General features: G+C 36.6%; 1 protein-coding gene across 4 annotated transcripts in view; it reads right to left on the bottom strand.

Annotated features, from left to right (window-relative positions):
- The window catches only part of UNC13B (unc-13 homolog B), a 225,486-nt gene that overhangs the window by 163,137 nt on the left and 44,280 nt on the right, over positions 1-18,069 (bottom strand). For all 4 annotated transcript variants that reach the window (XM_027549578.1, XM_027549579.1, XM_027549576.1 and 1 more), the window contains exons 2-3: positions 6,512-6,541; positions 3,587-3,686 (exon numbers count right to left, since the gene is read on the bottom strand). In XM_027549578.1, coding sequence (XP_027405379.1) covers positions 3,587-3,686; positions 6,512-6,541 — 130 coding nt within the window. The remainder of the gene's footprint in view (positions 1-3,586; positions 3,687-6,511; positions 6,542-18,069) is intronic.

The raw sequence follows: 18,069 nt of genomic DNA, 5'->3' as shown, positions 1-18,069 counted from the left end.
TCCTATGGAAGCACAAATTTACTTGCGGGGAAATGTAAGAAAGATGAGAAAAGGCCAATTCCAGCAGGAAAAGCACAATGGAATTCTTAGAAAAACAACAGCTATTAATCACATGAAGTTTTGAGTCTGTGCTTGAGAGAGAGCTTGGCTTCCCTGTTGTAGTATTAAGATACATATTCTTAGATTCACTAGTTTGGGATGTGGCATTATAGCTGTAAAATTCATATCAAGCATGTTGAAGACAAGTAAAGCAGAGAAAATTTGCCCCTTTTATGTAAATACAACAGAATAGAAAAGAACTGAGTTCAATTTTTTCATTTAATGTAATTTCCCTGAGCATATACAATACATATGGATTGGTACTTTGGGAAAGACACACAATACAGGACCCAGTTCCTCTCTTGAGAAACTTCCAAGCTATCTGGAGAGCTATTCAAAACCATAAAGTAGGTGACTATACCCAGTTACTATGTTAGGGCATTCACCCTGGGGAAAGGTAGCTTTTGCACACCATTTCATTCAGCCTAATTAACTGATCAGCCTTGGAAAATAAATGTAACAATCCCAAATCTTTTGAATATAAAAAAGAAAAATTACTTAGGGATATATATAATATCCTCAAAGAAAGTCCTAAATAGCATCTCAAGTGTGTGAAAAGTTGGTGTCAGTCACTCAGTTGTGTCTGACTTTTTGCTACCCCATGGACTATAGCCCACCAGGCTCTCCTGTCCATGGGATTTCCCAGGCAAGAATATTGGAGTGGTTAGCCATTCCCTTCTCCAGGGGATCTTCCTGATCCAGGGATCGAACCCGTGTCTCCTGCATTGCAGGCAGATTCTTTACCATCTGAGCCACCAGGGAAACCCCATCTCAAGCCAACAGCTAAAAAAAAAAATAGCCAGAGGTCTTTACAGCTTGACTTGGAGCAGATGAAAAAGAAAATCTATTCTTCAGGGAACTCTGGGGAATAAGGCCCAAACAAAGATATCTTCTATAAGAAGCCTCTTATCTACATCTGCTCAGATGGCTCAACTAAGAGAAGTCTGAGAGCTCTGTTTTGCCTCATCCCCAGTGCTGTGGGGAAGCTTCTTCTCTCTACAATACTCAATTGACAGTGTATGTACATATATGTATACAGGATCCTGGGCTAGGCAAATTCATAATAAGTGAAGATGCCCTCCTTGCCCTTAAGGAATGAACAGTCTACTCCTGGAAATAAGATAAATACTAAAGATAAATGAAAAACACCAAAATGAACATTAGATACTATCATATAATATATCAGGGAGAAAAAAAGAAAAGGAGAAAGGGAGACAAGTGACCAGCAATGGAGTTGCCAGTGACAGAAGAGCAGGATAGGAGGAGTAAGGAATAGGCGCAGAAAGGTGGGTAACATAGCTAATAAAACCCATGTAAAGGAGAGGGGAGAAAATTCACACAGTATCTCAAGGTGGGAGACAGAAGAAAAAGTCACACATATCACAGTAGGGCTGAAAGAGGAAGTGCTATGGGAAATCGGAAAATAAACAAGAATAATGCTACTATGCTGATGAGAGACTGCAGATGATTGTTATGTTTCACATGCTGGGAACAGTTATAATTTTAGTGATTACGACAGCCATAGGGAAGTCAAAAGAAAGAAGGATCGCTAGGTTTATATACCACAGCCAGAACTGTGGTATGGCAAACAAGGAAGAGACTTGAAAACACTGTTTATAGCTGACTTTGCATGAGTGAAGAAAGAAACACATGATCTCACTCTGATGTCAATACAACAGAGAGGGAATAAATGAGATTTATAATCTTGAGAGAGAGGCAACCAGTAAGAAATCTGACACTACTAGCTTTTCTGGAAGCCCCAGTTCTTCAGCTTCCAGGACACCACTATCTTGTTTCTCCTTCCTCTTCTCTGTTCTCTCCTTAGTCCCCTTTGTCCCCTCTTTAAATACTGGTGCTCTCCAGGCCCTACCCTAGGCCCTTTTCTCACCCTACACATTCTCCCTAAGCTTTCTCATCTACGCCTATGGCTTCAACTAACCAAAATATTTCTCCAACCTAGGCTTCCTCCATGAGTAGCAGGTTCAAGTTTCTATCTTTTGTAATGTTCTTCCTACCTGTCCTGTAAGAACTTCAAATATAAGCTTGTTAGTAACTGATACAGTATGTCCTGTCCTATTGAGTATCACGCCACTTATCCAGTCATCCACGACAAGTCTTGGTTCTACCTCCTTAATATCTTCCATCTATCCTTCTGTTACTGTCTTAGCCCAAACCCTCATAATCTTAACCTTTAAGTACTATAATAAAGTTTCCTAAGTGGTACTATAAGCAGCAACATATTAAAAGCCTAGAGGATTAGAATATTCCCCCATAAAGAGAGTCATCCTATGTCTCAGATGCACTATAAAACTCACAATTTCACTTCAATCACAAATTTCACAGAAATTTTAATACATTTTCTTTTTGACCAACTTGTGCCCACCTTCCCCCAAAATAAGTATAACCTTGTGAGAGAGTAGACCTTTATAGATAAGGAAATTGACACTCAGAGAAGCTAAGTGATTGGCTCAGTCTTTCAGAAATGATAGCCTATATTTTACTTTCCTTTCCTAGATCAGAAAAAAAAATTGCTTAAATTTAAGAGGAAAAAAGGAAATAGCAAGTTTTTAAAGTCACAATCATAATATACTAAATTCTGTGTCATATGCAAGCAATTCAACTAACATTTACTCATTTTTATTATTAATTAGATGAAGGTAAAATATTTTACTCCATAAAACAAAAAGGATTAAAAGCACATGTCCTTATCTTCAAAAGCAGGTGACTTAAGCGGGGAGGCTCCAAATGGAGGAGATATGTGTGTATTATGGCTGATTTGTGTTATTGTACAGCCAGAACCAACAAAAGATTGTAAAGCAATTTTCCTCCAATTAAAAAATAAATTAAAAAAAAATAAAGACAGCAGTTTAAATAGAGTATTTTAAAAAAGCAGGTGACTTAGAAATGCAAACACAGGCCTCACATGCATAACCACATTCCTTCAAGGAGTCTTCTGAGAACTGAAAAAACATTAAGTTAGGTTTAATATCACACTAAGTATGTTGTACTGCAGCTAATTCTGACTAGTAGGTAGATCTGACTAGGTATATTTTCACCCACATAAACTGAGAGTTTACTCGAATTCATAATTCATTTCTGAAAATATATTATAAATCTGGGAGGGAACAAAACTGCAGATCACTTTACTGTAGTAGGTGTGTGTACCTACTACATACCTCACTGGTTCAGGATAGGGAACACATGTATACCTGTGGCGGATTCATTTTGATATTTGGCAAAACTAATACAATTATGTAAAGTTTAAAAATAAAATAAAATTAGAAAAAAAAAATCTAAAATTAAATGAAAAATAAATAAATAAAAAAAAGAATACTTAACATGCTATTAAAATGTTTTTGAATATTTAATATGTTTTATAAATCTTATATATACACAAAATCTTTAGCCTCTACTTGTTTAATCCAATGTGATTAACTTGGAAATATTATCAAATATTGTAGGCATGCTGCTACTGCAAAGTACTTACAACATAAAATCTTGTTCCCAGGAAGGTTGATCGCCACGAACTGCTACAGTTGTACTCTTCACATTTTGCACTTTCAGGGTCACATATGTGTTAAATTTGTCTTTGAAAAAAAGGCAAAACAAAGATATAATACTTAGTGCTCAGATGGTTATCCAATCTCACAAAGTCCTTGGAATTAAATAATGTCCAAATTATAGTATTACATGTAAGGAAAAACTGAAATTATATATTCTACAATATAGTATCATTTTAAACACAGAGGTACAAAAAAATTATAAAACACATACTATTCTCAAAAGCATAAGCTATAATAGTGTTTTTCAAATTTAAGGACTCTACTTTATCCTTTTCCAACAGACACACATGCACACACATATAAACAAAAACGAAAGCTTTATGAAATGCAAGATGTGATACCTTGGTATTTTCTATTCTAATTAAATTAAAATATTAATCATAACCACATAGGTTGACTTTATAGCCCACTTGAAGTTTGAAAAAATAATAATCTAATTGATCTTACAGAAAAGACATTATGCAAATTAACATATAAAGAATGTAAGTACCACAGAGAAAAAGTGCTAAAAGAAGACAGAAGAGGAAACAGTTACCTCTAGTTGTTTACAGTGACAAACACAGAGGAAAAACCCTCATAAAGGAAATGGATTTCAAGCTCAATCTATTCACCTTGGCCTAGAGCACAACTTACATAAAAAGAAATATTATTACAGATTAGAGAAAATGAAATTCTCTAACCTGAGAGTATAAATTGAGTACCAAACAAAGGTAGGTGGCCTGGATCTCAAAACTCAGAAATCTGACCTAACACAGCACATTTTGTTACTTCCTTTGTATCAGCCATGATTAGAGACACCGAATTGAGAGTTCACTTTTCTATGTAATAAGTTAATAATAACTTTATAAAATGAAAAAAAAAAAGACTATCATTTTTGACTCACCAAATTGTCAAAGATCACTTAAAGCAACTATCAATGTTGGAGGTGTAAGAAAATGGGCACTGTCATGTACTTCTATTAGAAGGCAAATCTTTCTCTTAAGCATCATAAAAAACTATGGCGTTTTATACCCATAATTATAACTACAGTTATATCAAAGGTATATGAGGATACAAGCCCACCCACGTGAGGGAATTCCCATCCATATTTGGTAGTAGCAATGCAGTATACCAATGAGCTGTTTTCTAGCATAGGATTTTGTACTCCATTCCCCATATTCAACCATATAGCTGGCCAGACCAAAAGGAGATGCCACCCAAAAGCAGCCAGTCAATTAATGAGCTAACCAGAAGCTGAGACCAATATGATTCCCTCGCAAAATATTTTCAATAGAGAAAACAGAGAAATAGTGACAAATGATTGAAGAAGCTCAAAGGAGAGGCACATAAATTCCATTGGAGTAGCTATTATGGGGTATATGCAAGGCAGGTAAGCATAAAAAACCTGCTTGAAGAGAAAGGAGAGCAAAAAAGCTTTTCAGAAAGAGAAGTCCTAACCTGCAGCCACTGGAGAGAGCAGTAGGCTCAGAAACTCCTTTAGTTTCTGTTGCATCCAGGTTTGGTCTTTCAGATTTTTCTTGGGTTCCCAGTATGTTCTTTCCCCCCATAATCCACAGTACTCTCCTTCTGGCCCCAGCAGTAATCAGAGTAAGTCTTTGTAACTAACTTGATATTCAGTTAAGAAAATGTGTATTAAAATAAGGAGATACCCTTTTCACCTTCACATGAGAAAAGATTAAAAAATTTCATGCTATTTAATGTTGGTAAGGATTTGGGAAAATAAACACTCATATACTTTTGGCCTGATTAAAAGCTAGCAAACCTTTCAGAGGCACACTTTGGCAGCAGCTACTAAATTTGTTTAAAATACATACTTTTGGCCCAGCAATTCTCTACTTTTGGATTCCAGCATACAGATACATTTTCAAAAGCAGGCAATAATAAATGCATTAAGAAGATGTATTGCTTATGGCAAAAAAATTGAAATGACCTGAATATTCAATCAGGGACCTAGGGTACAACAACATTCTGTATACTTTTTTTTTACAATAGTTTCTTGTTGGTTATCTGTTTTAAATATAACAGTCTGTGTACAACATTTTGAAAGAAAGAACCAGATATATGTATACACACACATACACAAGAAAAAACTTTTATGATGTGTTGTTGGAAAAAAAAGCAGATGTATATATACACACATGTACACAAGAAAAAACTTTTATGATGTGTTGTTGGAAAAAAAGCCACATGTGTAGCTGATTCATTAGTGTATACATGCACATACACAGAAAAAGTCTGAAAAGGTGTATAAAAACCTCAAAACAGTTACTTCTGAGAAGTAGAACTAAGTTGGCCAATATGTAAGGAGACTAACTTTTCACTAGATTGACAGAGATTTCTTTGATGTTTTATAAAAGCATAGTTTTTTTTCTTCAACTTTTTGAGGTATAACTGGCAATTTAAAATTGTATATATTTAAGGTGTACAATCTAATGATTTTGTATATGTATACAAAGTGAAATAATCACCATAATCAAGAATATTCACATTCCTCACCACCTTATAATTACCATTTCCTCTGTTTGTGTGAGAGTTGAGAACACTTGAGATCTACCCTCTTAGCAATTTGAAGTATATAATATTTGTTAAACACAGACACATTATTGTACATCAGATTTTCAGAAATTATTCATTTGGTATAACTTTGCACCCCCTTGACCAACATCTTTCCATACTGACTTTTTAATTAATTTAATGAACTTAGTGCGTTTAACTAATTTAACCAATGAATCAAATGACATTTACGTTTTTTTGAAAGAATGTTTTTAAATCATAGCAAGTATGGGGAGAAGTACGTAAGAATTAAAGGCTGAAAAAAAAAAAAAAAAAGAATTAAAGGCTGGCCTTACCTGGTGAACCCTGGAATTTGGCTCTTTTAACTGCAAGAGAAAAAAAGAGGACACCATGAAGAATTCCTGCAAATTAATTTATTTAACCAGCATTTCTTTAGTAAATTAGTATGTGCCAAGATTAGAGTTAGGACTAGATTTTTAAGTCTAAGTCATTAGAGAAAAAAAGCTGAGACTTCTAATCAAAACTTGAATGCCAGAAGGGTCCTTAAAAGTCATCCAATCTAATCTTATACTCCAAGAAAACATCTTTTTGTTTTGTTTCAAACTAGTTTATTTAGGGGTTCCATTTTCACTCCTCAATAGATTTTATGTATTTCTTATATGCTTCTTCACTCATTAGTTCATCTAGTTCTGATGGGTTACTGAATGTCATCTTCATCAGCCAACTATCTTGATAACAAGATTTGTTGACAAGTCCTGGATTTTCTGCTAGAGCTTTATTAACTTCAGTTACTTCTCCTGATAGAGGAGAATAGAGTTCACTAGCAGCTTTCACACTTTCCAAAGCACCAAACTCTTCTTGTTTGTCAATTTTGTCCCAACTTCAGGCAGACTACAGTAAACATCTCCCAAAGCCTCCTGTGCAAAATTGCTGATTCCCACTGTTACAACACCGTTTTCTGTTGTTACCCATTCGTGTTATTATTCTGTGAATTTCCAGACCCAACAGCTGAGTGGGACCGGTGCGCAGCGCCTGCTCGAAGTCCCCAGGGCCACGGCGAGCAGGGCGCGTTCGGTGCCGACTGTGGCCCGCACGCTCAGGCACCCCTCGGAGTGCCATGTTCGCAGGGGTGCAGAGTGTCTCCTCGCAGCACCTAGAGCACCCCAGCCAGTGGGGACGGGGCAAGGCCAAGAAGACATCTCTTACAGCCTCTGACAAAGAGGTCAAGAGAACTAAATTATTCCTACGGCAGGCACCCAAATTCATGTCAGATGAACTTTCTAAGATTTAAATTATTCATATTCTTTATTTAAAACCCATCATAGGAACTCCTCCATTCCATTCATGCCAAAATAAGAGCTAATAGGCTAAATCTGGGACAAGTTTTAAACAAGAGTGAAAAGTAACTTTTTTCTGGGAATAAGCAGATATCAAAAGAATTCCTGTTCAAATAAAAGCTATCCAAACTAGAAGAGAAGAGGTAAAACTGTCATTATATGCAGATAACATGATACTATATATCAAAAACCCTTAAGGCTCAACACAAAAACCCAGGATAGAAGATTAACATACAGAAACTGGCTGCATTTCTTTTCACTAACAATGAAATATCAGACAGGGAAAGTAAAAACACAATCCCTTTTAAAATCACATCCAAAAAAAAAAAAAATACTTAAGGTACTTCCCTGGTGGTCCAGTGGCTAAAGACTCCATGCTCCCAATGCAGGGGGGCCAGGGGGCCAGCTTTGATCCCTGGTCAATGAACTAGATCCCATACGCTGCAATTAAGAGTTCATATGCCAAAACTAAGACCCAGTGCAGCCAAATAAATAAATATTTTTTAAAAACAAAACTTAAGATACTGGATGCTTAGGGCTGGTGCACTGGGATGACCCAGAGGGATGGTACGGGGACGGAGGAGGGAGGAGGGTTCAGGATGGGGAACACGTGTATACCTGTGGCGGATTCATGTTGATATATGGCAAAACCAATACAATATTGTATAGGTAAAAAGTAAAAAAAAAAAAAAAAAAAAGAGTAAACTTCACCAAGGAGAGGAAAGGCTTATAGGTAGAGAAGTATAAAACACTTACAAAGGAAACTGAAGATGATTTACAGAAATGGAAAGATACCTTATGCTCTTGGATTGGAAGAATCAATATTGTTAATATGGCCATACTACCTTAAAGCAATCTTCAGGTTTAATGGAATCCCTATCAAATTACCCATGGCTTTTTCCACAGAACTAGAACAAATAATCCTAAAATTTATATGGAATTATAAAAGACGAAGAATTGCCAAAGCAATTCTGAGAAAAAGAACAATGTAGGAGGCATAATCCTCCCAGACTTCAGACAATACTACAAAGCTACAATCAAAACGGTGTGGTATTGCCACAAAAACAGACGTGTGGATAAGTGGAATAGAGAGCCCAGAAAATAAACCCACATACCTACAGGCAAAGGAGACAAGAATATACAATGGAGAAAAGAGTTTCTTTGGCAACTGGTGTTGGGAAAGTTGGACAGCTGCATGTAAATCAATGACATTAGAACACTGCCTCACTCTACACAAAAATAAACTCAAAGTAGTTTAAAGACTTAAATATAAGTTTGATACCATAAAACTCCTAGAAGAGAACACAGGCAAAACATTCTCTGACATGAATCATACCAATGTTTTCTTAGGTCAGTCTCCTAAGGCAACAGAAGTAAAAGCAAAAAATAAACAAATGGGATGCAATCAAACTTATTAGCTTTTGTACAGCAAAAGAAATCATAAACAAAAAGACACCCTACAGAATGAGAGAAAATACTTGCAATTTTATGACCAACAAGGGTTTAATTACCAAAATATACAGAGTTCATACAACTCAATAACAAAAAACAAACACCACAATCAAAAAATGGGCAGAAGACTTTCTAAAGAGAGATTTCTCCAAAGGAGACAATGAGATGGCCAACAAGCACATGAAAAGATGCTCAACATCACTAATTATTAGAGAGGAATGTAAATCAGAACTAAAATAAAGTATCAGAATGGCCCTCACTAAAAAGTCTACAAACAACAAATGCTGGAGAAGTGCAGAGAAACAGGAACTCTTCTACATTGTTGGTGGGAGTGTAAACAGGTGTAGTCACTATGGAGAACAGTGTGGGGGTTCCTTAAAAATCTAAAAACAGAGTTGCCATATGATCCTGCAATTCTACTCCTCGGCATATATTTGAAGAACTATAATTCAAAAGATACATGCAAGAGCTGGTTTATTTTGCTATACAACAGAAATTAACACAACATTGTAAGGCGACTATACTCCAATAAAAATTAATTTTTAAAAAAGATACATGCACTCATATCCTCATAGCAGCACTATTTACAATACCAAAGACAGGGAAATACCCTAAATGTCCATCAACAGATGATGGGTAAAGATGTGGTTCAATACATACAGTGAAATATTACTCAGCCATAAAAAGAATGAAATAATGCCATATGCAGCAACAAGGATGGAGTTTGAGATTGTCACACTAAGTGAAGTCAGAAAGAGAAAGACAAATACCATATGATACCACTTATACATGGAATCTAAAATATGACACTTGGAGAAGGCAATGGCACCCCACTCCAGTACTCTTACCTGGAAAATCTCATGGACGGAGAAGCCTGGAAGGCTGCAGTCCATGGGGTCGCTAAGAGTCAGACACGACTGAGCAACTTCACTTTCACTTTTCACTTTCATGCATTAGAGAAGGAAGTGGCAGCCCACTCCAGTGTTCTTGCCTGGAGAATCCCAGGGATGGGGAAGCCTGGTGGGCTGCCATCTACGGGGTCACACAGAGTCAGACACGACTGAAGTGACTTAGCAGCAGCAGCAAAATATGACACTAATGAACTTACCTATGAAACAGAGACTTACAGACATAGAGATCAGATCTGTGGGTGCCAAGGGGGGAGGTGGTGGTGATGGGATGAATTAGAAGTTTGGGATTAGCAGAAGCAAACAATTATATATAGAGAATGGATAAACAACAATGTCTTATTGTAGAGCACAGGAAACTATATTCAATATCCTGTGATAAACCATAAGGGAAAAGAGTATGAAAAAGATTGTATATGTATGTATAACTGAATCACTTTACTGTACTTCAGAAATTAACACAGCATTGTTAAGTCAACTATACTTCAATAAAATAAACTGTCTTTTAAAAAAGAGAGAGAGAGGGAGTGTTCCAGTCTAAATGATCACACAGAGCTTGGTTTCCAAAACATCAGTGGAGAACTGCCTAAGACAGAATCCCATGCTGGGACTGTAGCCTACCAGCTCTTAGGAAAGATCAAAGACCACACAAGCAGGAAAACTGCTAAACTCCAGAAAGCATCAACTATCTTTCTGTCAAAGAAGATTAAGCCTAAATGCCACAGGGGGGAAAAAAGATAAGGAAATCTTAAGACACAATGCTACTTAGGAAACTCAGAGTACAGATCTGCCATTATCCTTGTTCTGCATTACAACTAAAAGCTTCACCTTAGCTGACATGCAAGCCTTGCTTTTTCCAACAGATGGGTAATCCAGCACCTTTTACGAGGCCTTCTCTATTTTATTAGTGCCAAAATCTATTCCTTTTCATTCAAAGTATGTCTCCCACTGGACTCTCCCTTTTAGTCTTGTGTCAATTTCTCTTATTATTCTTCAATTTCATTTAATTCACAACTTACTGTAAAAGCTACAGTAATCAAGACAGTGTGGCAGTACAAGGAAAATAGACACAGACCAATGGAATAAAATAGAAATATATCCAAGAATAGCATAAAATATAGTGTGTAATGATATAAATTACAGTAAATAATTTATAAATAACACATATTATAAATGTAATATAAATATATTATATTTATATATTACATAAATAATATAATATTTATATCACATATATTTATATAATATAAATATATATCATATATATATGTGTGATATATGATATATGTTATATATCACATGATATATAACATATATCATATATCACATATATTTATAAATAATATAAATATTATAAATAATATAATATAAATATAATATACGTGATATAAATAACACATATTATCCTTACTTCATGCCATATGTAAAACTTAACTTGAAATGAATCCTAATCAAAATTCCAGCAAGTTACTTTGTGGATACAGATAAACTGATTCTAAAGTTTATATGGAGAGGAAAAAGACTCAGAATAGCCAACTTAATATCAAAGCAAAAGAACAAATTTGGAGGACTGACACTACCCAACACTGACTTTTTATAAAGTTAATAGTATTCAAGACAATATAGTATTAAGAAAAGAAGAGACAAATCAATGGAACAGAATAGAGAGCTAGAAATAAGCTCATGAAAATGTAATCAACCAATCTTTAAACAAAGGAGCAAAGGCAATAAAACAGAGCAATGATAGTTTTTTCAATAAATGGGGCTAGGACAAATGGATATTAACATATAAAAAATGAATCTAGACAAAGACCTTCACGAGAGTTAATTCAAAACAGATCACAGACACAAAGTAAAACATAAAACTCCTAGAAAATAACATAGGAGAAAAAAATCTAGATAAATCTAGGGCATGTGATGGATTTTTTAGTTATAAGAGGAATAATTTATGAAAGAAATAACTGATAAGCTGGACTTCACTAAAATCAAAAACTGCTCTGTGAAAGACAATGTGTCAAGAGAATGAGAAAACAAGCTATAGACGTGTATTTTGCAAAAGACACATATGATAAAGGACTGTTATTCAAAATATATAAAAAAACTCAAAACTAAGTAAGAAAACACACAATCTCATTTTAAAATGGGCAAAAGACCTTAACAGATACCTCACCAAAAAAGATACACCCATGGCAAGTAATCCTATGAAAAGATGTTCAACATCATATGTCATCAGGGAATTATAGATTGAAACAACTATGCACAAAATGGTGTTAAACAAAAAACAAATACTGCATTAAATGTACGAGGTGGCTATTTGTCCTCTGGGCTCCCTAGTATCAAAATACTCTCCCTCTTCTGAAGAAATCCTGAAAGAGGAGGGAAGCAGAACTTTACAACTCACGGCAAAAGTCAAAGGTGGGGGGCGGAGGGAGGGAATAAATAAATAAAAAAAATTAAAAAGAAGCGGGGCAGGGAAAAAAGAAGTCAAAGACAACAGATCAAGGTATAGCAATCACGTTCCCAACCTGAATCTTGAGGGGCTGAAACAGAGATGCATGGCTGGTTAGAGAAAGTTGCAGAAAAGTTAGGATTCCAGTAGAAGAGCTGCAGCTGCTGCTGCTAAGTTGCTTCAGTCGTGTCCGACTCTGTGCGACCCCACAGACAGCAGCCCACCAGGCTCCCCCGTCCCTGGGATTCTCCAGGCAAGAACACTAGAATGGGTTGCCATTTACTTCTCCAATGCGTGAAAGTGAAAAGTGAAAGTGAAGTCACTTAGTCGTGTCCGGCTCATAGCGACCCCATGGACTGCAGCCTACCAGGCTCCTCCGTCCATGAGATTTTCCAGGCAAGAGTACTGGAGTGGGGTGCCATTGCCTTCTCCGGTTCATTATATAGACCCTTAGACAAAAAGCATAACTATCTTAGGCCTCAAGGTTTTCAGATAGAAATGAAAGCTACATTTGTTCTAGAAAATGAAGATTTTTGTCAATCTAGTTTCTGCAAAATGAGGTTAAGAGGAGATAAAAGAAATGATGTGGAAGGACACTGAGACATAAAATATTCCAATTACCATTTAAAAATTAACTATTTTCATAAATTACAATGTTCTGATGATCAAGTTACATGCACTAGATTTCGGCAAAAACAACAGCATGGAAATTCACTTTTAAAGAAACATCAAATTGTGCTTGGTGTTACTTGAAAAATAAAATCCTCAGAATTCTGAAGGCCTAGTTTTACTAATTTATTCTGAATTTTTATATTAATGCCTAGAGAGTAACAAAGACTGTTTCAGCTGTCACTACTTTAACCTTAGAATACTATACTAAATTTGATATCCATTTTATTTTTTATTTGTAATAAAAATATATGTGCACACTTAAATATCAAATACTCTATAATGTTATAATGTTCCTGATACTTCAGTTAAAAAAAAAAAGAGCACCTGGGGTGGGGGTTGACTTCACTGCAAACAAGAAAAGATTAGGAGCCAACATACTAAATGAAACAAAATGAGTTCTCTGCTTTCCAGGCTTCTTTAGCTGTTCTGACCAATTCTTTTCTCCAAAATGTACCTGCAGTTTTAAGCAAACCAATTTTTTAAAAATACATTAATAAATAAAATCAGGTGCTAAAACTGAGATGACACGAGGGTTGAAATTATCTGATGAGGATTTTAAAACAGCCATCATAAAGATACTTCAATGAATAATTACGAACATATTTGTAATTGAACTAAATAAATGAAAAGCTGGAAACTCCTGGCAAAGAGTTTATAAAATAAAGTGACAGACTTTATTTTCTTGGGCTCCAAAATCACTGCAGATGGTGACTGCAGCCATGAAATTAAAAGATGCTTGCTCCTTGGAAGAAAAGTTATGACCAACCTAGACAGCATATTAAAAAGCAGAGACATTACTTTGCCAGCAAAGGTCCATCTAGTCAAAGCTATGGTTTTTCCAATAGTCATGTATGGATGTGAGAGCTGGACTATAAAGAAAACTAAGCGCCAAAGATTTGATGCTTTTGAATTCTGGTGTTGCAGAAGACTCTTGAGAGTCCCTTGGACAGCAAGGAGATCCAACCAGTCCATCCTAAAGGAAATCAGTCCTGAATATTCATTGGAAGGACTGATGCTGAAGCTGAGACTCCAATACTTTGGCCACCTGATGTGAAGAACTGACTCATTTAAAAAGACCCTGATGCTGGGAAAGATTGAAGGTGGAAGGAGAAGGGAACAACAGAGGATCAGATGGTTGGATGGCATCACCAACTCAATGGACATGAGTTTGAGTAAACTCTGGGAGTTGGCAATGGACAGGGAGGCCTGGTGTGCTATAGTCCATGGGGTGGCAGAGAGTCAGACACAAATGAGCGACTGAATTGAACTTGGCAAGGAAATGAAAGATATAAAGAAGAAACAAGTGTCAGTTTTAGAACTAAAAACTATAGTAACCAAAATTTAAAAACTCAGTGGATGACTTTAAAAGTAGTAAAGTTAACTCCTACCCCAGGTACTCTTTTTTTTTTTGATTGAAGTATAGTTGATTTACAATGTTGTGTTAGTTTCTGGCGTACAGTGAAGTAATTAGGTTATATATATTTTCATATTCTTTTTCATGACAGGCTATTGTGTGTGTGTGTGTGTGTGAGCTCAGTCATGTCCAACTCTTTGAGATCCCATGGACTGTAACTAGCCAGGCTCCTCTGTTCATGGGATTTCCCAAGCAAGAATACTAGAGGGGGCTGCCATTTCCATACTGTTTTCCATAGCGACTGCACCAATTTACATTGCCACCAACAGTGCAGGAAGGTTTCCTTCTCTACACACCCTCTCCAGCATTTGCTATTTGTAGACTTTTTAATGATGGCCATTCTGACCAGTGTGAGGTGATACCTCATTGTAGTTTTAATTTGCATTTCTTTAATAATTAGTGATGTTGAGCATCTTTTCATGTGCCTGTCTTCTTTGGAGAAATGCCTCTTTAGGTCTTCTGCCTGTTTTTATTGTGTTGTTGGTTGATTGCTTTTGTTGTTTTTTTTAAACTAAGTTGTATTACCCATTTTATATTTTGGAAATTAAGGCCTTGTTGGTCACATCATTTGAAAGTGATGTTAAAACATAACAGACTGATCAACAAACTTGTCATCTGTCTACATATGAAGTTAATTTCAAGGTAGTTTTTTCAGAGTCAAAGCTGAGAGGAGCTCCAACTACAGTGCACAATCCCTCCTTATCATCTAATACCGCAACACTAACAGGTATGAAAAGCAAAAAAGAAAACGTGCAAAAAAGAGATAATCATAATTGAACACAAGCTCTTTAAGACTCCGCCAATATGAAAACTCTGGAAGTCAGAGTTAAACAGAAAACTCAGTGGCTTTCCTTGTGGTCCAGTGGCTAGGACTCTGTGCTCCCAATGCAGGGGTCTGGGTTCGATCCCTGGTCAGGGAATTGGATCCCACATGCCGAAACCAAGAGTTCAAATGCTGCAACTAAGACCTGGTAGAGCCAAATAAATAAATAATAATTTTTTTTAAAAAAAGACAGAGAGAATGCACAGGCAGAGCATTTGGCTCCAGGATGCTTACAATTAAAAGTAAAAACAAGAGATTATTTCTCTTTTTATTTGCACTATGCCTAATGCTTAAAAACACTAGAACTTCAGTTCCTGAGTTTCTCTGACCTTACTGAAGAATCAAATCTACAACTGGCACCTTTGAGATTATAGGAAATAATCCTATTCACACTGACTCTACACCCAGTGACCTGGTTCCTCAGGCACTGGGAATGGCTAACCTGCATTGTTCTACTTTGTCCTTCTGATGAAATAATTCCCAAAGCCTTGTGGCACTAGTTCCCCTGTTTGCAACCTTCTGTTTTAGAATCTAGCATTAAAGAAGTGTCACTTGTCAAATATGATAACCACCATTTCCTTTTTGCTAAAAAGTTAACATTTTAAACATCCCTGGTGGCTCAGATGGTAAAGTGCCTGTCTACAATGAGGGAGACTCGGGTTCGATCCCTGGGTCGGGAAGATCCCCTGGAGAAGGAAATGGCAATCCACTCCAGTACTATTGCCTGGAAAATCCCATGGACAGAGGAGCCTGGTAGGCTACAGTCCATGAGGTCACAAAGAGTCGGACATGACTGAGCAACTTCACTTTCTTTCTTTCTTTAACATTTTAAAAGACAGGAATCATATAATCCTACTGTTCTGTTTTCAATCTGGTATAATACGTATTTTTAATATAGTTGCAATTATTATGGTGTATATGTTTACAGCTGGACATGGAACAACAGACTGGTTCCAAATAGGAAAAGCAGTATGTCAAGGCTGTGTATTGTCACCCTGCTTATTTAACTTATATGCAGAGTACATCATGAGAAACGGTGGACTGGAAGAAACACAAGCTAGAATCAAGACTGCTGGGAGAAATATCAGTAACCTCAGATATGCAGATGAAACCATCCTTATGGCAGAAAGTGAAGAACTAAAGAGCCTCTTGATGAAAGAAAAAGAAGAGAGTGAAAAAGTTGGCTTAAAGCTCAACATTCAGAAAACTAAGATCATGGCATCTGGTCCCATCATTTCATGGCAAATAGATGGGGAAACAGTGGAAACAGTGGCTGACTTTATTTTTCTGGGCTCCAAAATCACTGCAGATGGTGACTGCAGCCATGAAATTAAAAGACACTTACTCCTTGGAAGGAAAGTTATGACCAACCTAGACAGCATATTAAAAAGCAGAGATATTACTTTGTCAACAAAGGTCCGTCCAGTCAAGGCTATGGTTTTTCCAGTAGTCATGTATGGATGTAAGATTTGGACTATAAAGAAAGCTGAGTGCCGAAGAATTGATGCTTTTGAACTGTGGTGTTGGAGAAGACTCTTGAGAGTCCCTTGGACTGCAAGGACATCCAACCAGTCCATCCTAAAGGAGATCAGTCCTGGGTGTTGATCAGAAGGATTGATGTTGAAGCTGAAACTCCAATACTTTGGCCACCTGATGTGAAGAACTGACTCATTAGAAAAGACCCTGATGCTGGAAAAGATTGAGGGCAGGAGGAGAAGGGGACAACAGAGGATCAGATGGTTGGATGGCATCACTGACTCAACGGACATGGGTTCAGGTAGACTCCGAGAGTTGGTGATGGACAGGGAGGCCTGGCGTGCTGTGGTTCATGGGGTCGCAAAGAGTCGGACACGACTGAGTGACTGAACTGAACTGAACTGGATATAAAGATGCACCAACTGTGACAGCTGTCAAACAACTGAACACAGGAGTTGACTCAGGCATTCTGACTGGTTAGCAAGATGTCCTTTTCCTTCCCTCTCCTTTATGATCAACTATCAAGTGGCAGACCATTTTCCAGTGCAACAAAGGTAGCGAACAAGCAGACCCATTCTTTAGGAGAAGACAGGACTATTCTGATACAAAGCAGCAGCGTGGCCATACCAGATCTGAACCTAACATAAAAGCTTTGCCAAATACAAATAAAAACTCTACACAATGAGAAATGTCCCCTAATAGGATGATTTCCAGCCAAGGCTACTCCTCATTTCCTGAGGTTGCTGGCTCACTTAACTGGCAATCAGGGGCCTATGTGAAAATCTAAGTGGAGGCTTCTAACAGGAAATGGAGAATGAGGTCATTTAGGAAATACCCTGTTTCTGGAGGGTAAAAAAGCTACATATGAATGAATATCTTATTATTCTTGGGTGGAGACAAATTTTTAACTGTTTTTAAGAAGACCATGAAATGACTCTAAAACAAGAAAAATAAGAAAACAGCACTCAAAAGTAACACTTAAAATTACGTATTGCAAAAAAAAAATTAGGCAGTATTTCACAGCTTCTAAGTATTTAAAACATAGAGTCACAAAAGCAAAATGAAAGACTAAAATAATAAGGAAGTCTCCTAAAGGCAGATTAAAAAAAAAAAAAAGAAGAAGCTCAGTGAGATAAGAATATTAAGGCAAACATAAGAAAAATTATCGGGAATTCCCTGGTTGCCTAGTGGTTAGGGTTCCAGGCTTTCACTGCCATGGCTTATGTTTGATGCCTAGTTGAGGAACTGAAATCCTATAAGCCGTGCTGTAGCCAGAAAAAGAAAAAGAATAAAGTAATAATAAAAATTAAAACTGAAAGAAAAGAAAGAGGGAAATTACGAAAAATTCATTAGACATATAAA

The sequence above is a fragment of the Bos indicus x Bos taurus genome, chromosome 8, assembly GCF_003369695.1.
Source record: "Bos indicus x Bos taurus breed Angus x Brahman F1 hybrid chromosome 8, Bos_hybrid_MaternalHap_v2.0, whole genome shotgun sequence".
NCBI lineage: Eukaryota > Metazoa > Chordata > Mammalia > Artiodactyla > Bovidae > Bos > Bos indicus x Bos taurus.
This window is presented reverse-complemented; position numbering and strand designations above follow the sequence as displayed.